The following is an 8,926-nucleotide window of genomic DNA, read 5'->3' as shown; positions in this document are numbered from 1 at the left end:
CCGATGGTGTTTAAATAATTTATGTAGCCCATCATCTATCAAATACTATCGAATGTTGTGCCGCGTAGCACTGGGAACACAAATGGTGAAACAGAGAATTAACTCTGAAGTGTAAATTAAAGTGCTATTTAAACCCATGAATAACCCACAGGGCGTTAGCCCTAATAAAGGGAAACAGGGAACCACACGAGGCAAAGAAAAAATCTTTTGACCTCGGTGGGAATCGAACCCACGACCTCCGGATTAGATCTACCGTTACTCTGCCGACTGAGCTACGAGGTCGCACAGAGAAAGTCGGGGACGATTTAGGATGGTGAATCGCGGCGAAGAGAAAGTAAGGGTACATATGAATGTTGTGCCGCGTAGCACTGGGAACACAAATGGTGAAACAGAGAATTAACTCTGAAGTGTAAATTAAAGTGCTATTTAAACCCATGAATAACCCACAGGGCGTTAGCCCTAATAAAGGGAAACAGGGAACCACACGAGGCAAAGAAAAAATATTTTGACCTAACGCCCTGTGGGTTATTCATGGGTTTAAATAGCACTTTAATTTACACTTCAGAGTTAATTCTCTGTTTCACCATTTGTGTTCCCAGTGCTACGCGGCACAACATTCATATGTACCCTTACTTTCTCTTCGCCGCGATTCACCATCCTAAATCGTCGCCGACTTTCTCTGTGCGACCTCGTAGCTCAGTCGGCAGAGTAACGGTAGATCTAATCCGGAGGTCGTGGGTTCGATTCCCACCGAGGTCAAAAGATTTTTTCTTTGCCTCGTGTGGTTCCCTGTTTCCCTTTATTAGGGCTAACGCCCTGTGGGTTATTCATGGGTTTAAATAGCACTTTAATTTACACTTCAGAGTTAATTCTCTGTTTCACCATTTATCAAATACTATCCCTTGCCTGCGATTGCTCGAAACGTGACAAACGACGCACAGTGTACACTGTATATGCCCTAATAGAAATTGGAAAAACTTAGTAATATACCCCAATTCCAGTCTTTATCTCATATTCATTTCAAAGTGGGAAAGCGTTTTGCTGTTGTTGCAGGAGAAAACTGACAGTGATAAAGTCATAGCAGAGTACATCGAAAGTCAAAAGACTGCTCAGCCAACATTTTGAACAAGTCAAATTTCTCCTCCACTGCAAGAGATACGGTATCTAAAGGACATAAGCACTGTAGGCTCCTTATGGCACTTTTTCAATCTGCTTGCTATTTACCACTTTTTAACTTTTGGGTATAGTTAGAAACCAGCTTTACAATTGTAAGACCCATATGCCTCCAAAATCCTCCTCGAGGCCATCGAACTAGGCTGATAATTATCTGTTTAAGCGATAATTTTTATCCCTGGAAAGCGTATCTATTACATTTACTAAAACCTTTTGGTGGAGAATTTTTTCTTCATTGTGATTATAATATTAATGACTATAACATTTCCCCAATATTTTATAAGGAGATGTTACACTGGTGGTCAGATTTTCGTTCTAGATTTGATCTTGTAAGTCTACGTGAAACAATCATCTGGAACAATCATAACATTAGAGTAAACGGCAAACCTTTATTCTATTATAATTATAATAGCGCAAATATTATTCTTTTAAGCGACTTAAAATTTGATTTGAGTAACACAGAGTCCTTTAACCTTGCAAAAGGTAATGGTTTAAAAGATTCCAACTTTCTGACCTGGACTGGTGTTCGTTGCGCAGTACCAAGTCATCTAAGAATTCGATGCCACGAAATTAAGAAAGATCATGTCAGATCACTGCAATTTAAAATCGGTGATAAAATCTTTGATCCAGCACTTAGCAAGTCTAGGGATTTCTACGGTTTGCTTATATCCAGTAAGGCGACAGAGTCCAGAGGCTTCGCAAAGTTGAAATCTAAATTTTCTATTGATGATGTGGAAACAAAAAAGGCCTTCTCATTAATAAGGTCCTGTATCTGCGAGACATATGTGCAATGCTTTCAATTTAAAATACTAAATGATATTTTATTCACAAATTCCCGCTTAGCTAAGATAGGTTTAATACAAAGCGATCTTTGCACTTTTTGCAATACCAGTGCGGAAACAATTGATCACTTATTCTTTTACTGTGTTTACTCACATGCATTTTGGGAAGAATTTGAATCTTATTGGATCGCTATAGCCAAAGAACAAAGGAAACTTGAGTTAAAGACTATTTTAATTGGTGTCACAGATACTAATTGTTCTTTATTTAATTACTTAATCGTTTTAGGTAAGCTACATTTATGGAATTGCCGTAGGAATAATAGTCTTCCTTTTTTCCCTTCGTATAAGGAACTAGTTAAAAGAAAATATGAAACTGAATGTCACATTGCGGCTAAGTTTAATGATAGGAAGATGCTAGAGGCTAAATGGAAACCCATTTTGAATTATAATTTAATAGATACATAGGTGTGTAAGCGAAAAAAAAAAAACTGTAAAAAGTAGGGTAAGAATTGCAGTCTAAGGAAGTATTATATAGTAAGTAGAATAAGTAACGTCTTGTAGGTGGTATTGTAAGTAGTGTTCGTCTTGTTTTGTAAAGTAGTGTTCTTCGTGTTGCAATTAAAAAAAAAAAAAAAAAAACTTTACTAAGGAAATAAAAAAAAAAACAGTTCCCAAATAAAAAAATAAAAAAAAACATCTGTTTACTGTTGACCACTTTGCAACTTCTCGGTCTATTTAAAATAAACTCCACCGTTGTAAAAGAAACAAGCTTGCAAACTCCCTCCCCCTCAGGGCCATTAAACGGGCACATGATGACTTGATCCTGGAATTTATCTGTTCCTCGATCTCATAATTTATTGAGTTTTATTCTATGAATATATGTTTGCTTCTCAGAGCAGCTTCCACAATGTGGGGGGCCAAATATACAAGCATATTTACGTGTTAAATTGAGTCTATGGTTTATTCATAACCGATAACAAAGTTTTCAAATAAATAAACAGAGGCTTATTAAACGTTAGGGACAATTTCAAAGTAACACAGACACCAAAGAGGGCCCTCATGCTCTTTCTTTTTTTTCCGATGTTTTACGATATAATACGCACCGATATTTTGCGAGTTGCGCTTAAAAATTTGTTTATTTAAAAGTCAAGCCTTAGAAACGAAAAAAAAAATAGTTTGGATCGATCGTTCAGTGCGGCCATTTTGTTGCTCCGCATTTTGACCTCCCTCTACAGAGTAGAAGGGTTAAGTTAAACGAAGATAAAGACAGTGTGGCTGTGAAGAAAAGGCCATCATAACTGATACAACGATTTCCAGTGTAAAAGTATTGAAATGATCTTTCAAAACAGGATGACAAGAATTAATCGCAAACTTAGTAAGAAATGAAGGCTTGCGTGACCCAGTATGTCACTCCAACGGAAGAGTACCTGATATGGAACGATCCTTGTAATGGCTGGTTCCCGAGAGATCGGACCCGAAGACTGAGACGAGTAGGCAACTAGTAAACTTTGAAACTAATTATTTACTAGTAGATCTGGGAATGAAAGCTTCATGTACGTCTCAATTAACTTCCCGAGAGATCGGACCCGAAGACTGAGACGAGTAAGCAACCAGTGAACTTTGAAACTAATTATTTACTAATAGATCTGGGAATGAAAGCTTCATATACGTCTCAATCAACTTCGTTATTCGTCAGCACCGAGTACAAGTCCTCGGCCACTAAAGGTACGCAATATTGCTGCAAATTTCTCGCACAAATATTGAACTTAGCGAATTGAACAAACGTAGTAAGTTTAAGACGTAGTCTGTCAAAGAGCCGCGCGAATAAGCGTACATTATCAATTTTTACACTAGTAGTTTTCCTTATAATTTCCAAACATATTGCCAAACAACGACACAGCTTAATACAATCGACGTCTACGATCGGAATGTGATGGTCGTGTTTCACCGACAGCTAGCTTCCGCTTTCACTCTCAGAACTGATTTACGATCATAATAATCATTTTGCGCTGTGTTTATATAACCCATAGCTTCCAAGGGTATTTCTTTTCTGAAACAATTGTGCAATCCCGATTAATTTACTTCTGAAATTGATAAGTTACTTGCTCACACGTAAGTTAAAGTTTGTTATTATAAGTTAAGACATACCAAAACCTCATTGAATTTGCTTTCACAATTGTGACCTCTCACGCGAAAACGTTTCTTACGGTATCCGTTCGAACGGTCGAACGCACGGTATGTGAACGGATGACAAACGGATAGAGAAACCGTTTAAAACGGATGCCGTGAACGGCTGAACGGCTTCAGAAAAATTTCGAACGGTTGAAGTCGAACGGCTGAACGGCTAAAGGAAAATTTCGAACGGTTGAAGTCGAACGGCTGAACGGCTAAAGGAAAATTTCGAACGGTAGAAGTCGAACGGCTGAACGGCTAAAGGAAAATTTCGAACGGTTGAAGTCGAACGGCTGAACGGCTAAAGGAAAATTTCGAACGGTTGAAGTCGAACGGCTGAACGGCTAAAGGAAAATTTCGAACGGTAGAAGTCGAACGGCTGAACGGCTAAAGGAAAATTTCGAACGGTTGAAGTCGAACGGCTGAACGGCTAAAGGAAAATTTCGAACGGTTGAAGTCGAACGGCTGAACGGCTAAAGGAAAATTGCGAACGGTTGAAGTCGAACGGCTGAACGGCTAAAGGAAAATTTCGAACGGTAGAAGTCGAACGGCTGAACGGCTAAAGGAAAATTTCGAACGGTTGAAGTCGAACGGCTGAACGGCTAAAGGAAAATTTCGAACGGTAGAAGTCGAACGGCTGAACGGCTAAAGGAAAATTGCGAACGGTTGAAGTCGAACGGCTGAACGGCTAAAGGAAAATTTCGAACGGTAGAAGTCGAACGGCTGAACGGCTAAAGGAAAATTTCGAACGGTTGAAGTCGAACGGCTGAACGGCTAAAGGAAAATTTCGAACGGTAGAAGTCGAACGGCTGAACGGCTAAAGGAAAATTTCGAACGGTTGAAGTCGAACGGCTGAACGGCTAAAGGAAAATTTCGAACGGTTGAAGTCGAATGGCTGAACGGCTAAAGGAAAATTTCGAACGGTAGAAGTCGAACGGCTGAACGGCTAAAGGAAAATTTCGAACGGTAGAAGTCGAACGGCTGAACGGCTAAAGGAAAATTTCGAACGGTTGAAGTCGAACGGTTGAACGGCTAAAGGAAAATTTCGAACGGTTGAAGTCGAACGGCTGAACGGCTGAAGGAAAATTTCGACCGGCTGAACGGCTGAAGTTTTCAACGGATAATTTGAAGTTGAAGTTGAATCAGCCATTATGAATTATTCAAAATGGCTGATTCAACTCTACAGACTACATTGTTTCGTTAAAATAAACGGCTCATTCTCTCATTCAGAGTGATTGGAGCGGCTCGATTTATATACTTCTTCCGCTGAATTAGTCTTTCTATGGAGGAACAGTCGTAAAGGAATCGTTACAGCGCGAGGGCACGCTAGTGAAATATTTATGTACCCGACCCGTGACAATTGGATTTGTTAAATGTTGATATGTTTCACTGATTTCAAAGCCCTATTGGCCTTGATACTATAATTATATACCACCGAGGGCTACAAATTAGATGTACATTTACATCCCATGTTCATCTCATATATTCAAGTTAGAAATGAGATAAAGATATATTAAAGTTCACACGGCAACCAGGTGGACAATCAGACATAGTTTGATGCTACACTGGTTTGCAGATTTAATGAACGTAACCGAAGGAGCTACAATTCATAGACCCAACGTTTCGACACTCCTGTCTAGTGCCTTCATCAGGGGTAATCTAAACGCTGCAACAAGAGGTCCTTTTATATGATCACTAATTAGCGGCCTTTTTTCTGACGAGGTGTAAATAGGCGTCAGGAAGCAGACCGCCATCGTCACGATTTAAAGGAGCGTGGGCGGAGTTAATGTGCCAAGCCTCCAAAGGAGGATATTATTCATATTATTCATCTGCTCTCTTTTTGCCTCAAAACCACGCAATTTACATATAACGGCACATACTATCAACAAGTTTTTGGTACAGCTATGGGTTCGCCTGTTTCTGCTGTCATTGCCAACATGGTAATGGAAGACGTGGAACAAAGGGCCTTAGCCACTTCACCAGTTAAACCCTTTTTCTGGAAACGATATGTCGATGATGTTATTTCTGCGGTATCCGGAAATGAAGCGGAGCGCCTCTTGTCGCATTTGAATTCAGTAGAGCCGTCGATCCAATTCACCCTTGAACGTGAAAAGGATAGACATTTACCCTTTCTTGATTTAAATGTGTCTAGAGGGGCACTAGACAGGAGATAAAGATGTTCCCGGAATATCCAAAAGGATATTATATACACATATATTGTGTATTAACTGGTGTACTGTGACCTGTTGGCTCGTAATCATTCAGTATTGATTTTATGACTTGAAACAAAGGATATTGAATTCTAATGACTTTTGAGTCGTTCGGCTAAATCATCGAGACTGAATTCCTAGTTTGCATGATTTATGATCAACTGCTGTATGAGGTGTGAATACGAAGTTCGAAGTAATGCGCTTTCCGAGAATCTATGTTTTCGTTGAGCATCTAATAGTACACTAAAGTAAAATTGTTGGTCATAATTCTAGAGTCTTATTAACTTTCACTGGAGATGGAGTCTTGGAATAAATTTTTACGCGAGATTTGTTACAGATCGGCCAATTTTAGGTCCATGTACTTATTTATTAGCAGATTTCAAAAGGGATCTTAGGTGAACACTTTTTTCCCGGAAATGAACATCCCAGAGAATTCGTAGTTACTATCAGAATACGGATCATGAGCTAATCGACGGAAGTTCCAGTTATAGAAAGTAGGAACGTAGATTCCGAGGCAAAATCTTCTGTACATGTTAAAGTATACAAATCTGTCTCTCACTGGCTAATGAGAGATCAAAGGTTCTCCATATGCATCTCTGACGTGCATCAAGTGACACACATTTTATCGAGAGGTATGTATAAAAATCTCTCTACTTAAATGTCATGTCAGTCTACCTTCCCCTTTCTTTGGCTAATGCCCTTGATAATAATTTCAAGATAAATTCAGTCTTCATTGAAATGAGTCCTAATAATCCTTTTGTAACTGCAACAGATGTTGCACTTCTTTCATTAATCCTTATCGATGATTCTTCAGTGTGTCTAGCTGCACCATGGAATTAGGGTTGTTATAATATCCTTTTCAGTCGATGCTACGAATCTTAGGGAAGTGCCATTTTTGTTTCTTTTAAAGCCTTCTGACCTCTTTCAGTGAGAAACAAATCATTACAGTCAGTGTAGGACCTTTCGAAATCACCCAGTCCCCCTCCTTAAGCCTAAGCGCTTTTTGGAAAAATATTGAAAAATATCAATAAATAGAAAAAAAAGGGAAAGTTTTATTTTGTTAGGCTCCCTTCACTTTCCTATCCAGTTGTTTGGCATCAAATAAGAATTAGAAAGAAATGTAAAAGTTTCTAAATGAATTATATTCTCCTTTTCTATAAATATTACGTACAAGTTACACAGGCCAGAAAGCTGTATAAAGTGCATTCTCCATCTTTGAAAGCTGAATATCAGTCAGCTGTCGCTACGAGAAGTGTATGATTGTTTGTTGGTCAGGCTTAAATCCTTGCTAGTTATAAATGCTGCATATTTACAAATTAAGTTATATTCGATCATTAGTAGAAGCTTTTGTTTCACTCCACGAGCCAATGAGTCACTAACAAGAGAATCGGGGTGTTGTATCAAGAAACAGGCCTCAATAGGCTTGTGTGCTTCCATAAGCTATTCATGGGAATCTCCAGGAGAAGATGCGTGTTGATTACTTCTGAAAGTTGAAGGGTGAAGATGCAGCCTAGCTAAAGCTTACTTCATTGTTAATTATTTCTCTGAGAGTGAGCGTTGTTTCAAGATTGACGTTGATTGAGAGAGTAACTTTTTGGAATATGACTCAGAAATAATCAATTTCAGTCATACAGGTAAATTGATAGTTATCTTAGAATTTCGTATACAATTTTTTGACATAAATGTACCGATACCTTGAGTTTCCTCAATTTGTCAGTCAATTTCTTCAACAAATTTGAGTTTTTTGGTCGTTAAAACCTTTCCATAAAAGCGTATTTTGTTCCCTTGTCAGAGAGGGCACTATGAATAGACACTGGTAGGATGTGTGAACGTGCCAGAAATGTTTTCTTTTCCTTCTTAGGGACAGCTCAGAAATGCATAGCTTGAGCTTAGTCGTGTGTTTCATAACCACACTGACTTCATCAGCATGTCAAGTAACGGATGAGGCAGAGAAGACATCAGAACCTGCTACGTGTGTTTATAAGGGCTACGAAGAAGAAGTATACGACCTTACAAGTTTGGCAAACACCAATGAGGAGCCTAGGTTTGCATTCATAATGCATACACTTCTATCGTTTTTTTTTATTCTTTCAACTGCAATGCGCTATTTAACATTGCATCAACTTCTAATTGAACACGTTCATGAAGCTGAATGTAAGGTTTGAAACGTGGTAAATATCACCGGAGGATTATCACCAGGTATTCCCACTGACAATTTTAGTTGAGGTATATTCGATTACAAGAGCGTATATATATGATAGATTTTAAATGATTTTTGGTTTACATACGATGCATGTCCAATCCCATGCTTGCATGATCAAATAATTCTAACAATCACTTGTCTCTTATTCCTGAACAGATTTTGCGCAGAAGACCACATGGGTTATAGCATCAGCTATAATCCATGCTTCTCTTTCAAAATAGGACCGAGTAAGGAAACAAACCCATGTAACTCTGGTGTGGCGGTAAGAAATAATTAAGGGAAACTCAGAAAGTATTGTTTAGTCAGGATGACAGATGAAACAAAAATTGATTTCTCCCGTTATTTATAGTAGATAGGAAGACGAGAAGTCGTTTTGTTGAATGATT

The 8,926-nt window shown here is 38.6% G+C and overlaps 1 protein-coding gene across 3 annotated transcripts in view; it reads left to right on the top strand.

Moving 5' to 3' along the window:
* Positions 1 to 3,287: 3,287 nt before the first annotated feature.
* Positions 3,288 to 8,926, top strand: part of LOC113681845 (uncharacterized) — a 10,981-nt gene continuing 5,342 nt past the window's right edge. Inside the window, exons 1-3 of one of the 3 annotated variants that reach the window (XM_089180312.1) lie at positions 3,288 to 3,680; positions 8,199 to 8,381; positions 8,697 to 8,802. In XM_089180312.1, the coding sequence (XP_089036438.1) occupies positions 8,212 to 8,381; positions 8,697 to 8,802 (276 nt within the window). In that variant the 5' untranslated portion in view covers positions 3,288 to 3,680; positions 8,199 to 8,211. The remainder of the gene's footprint in view (positions 3,681 to 8,198; positions 8,382 to 8,696; positions 8,803 to 8,926) is intronic. The other 2 variants (XM_089180311.1, XM_089180310.1) reach the window with 2 other exon arrangements.

Source organism: Pocillopora damicornis, chromosome 8 (genome assembly GCF_964200805.1).
Source record: "Pocillopora damicornis chromosome 8, jaPocDami1.2, whole genome shotgun sequence".
NCBI lineage: Eukaryota > Metazoa > Cnidaria > Anthozoa > Scleractinia > Pocilloporidae > Pocillopora > Pocillopora damicornis.
The sequence above is the reverse complement of the archived record's forward strand: the minus strand, read 5'-3'. Positions and strand labels throughout refer to the sequence as shown.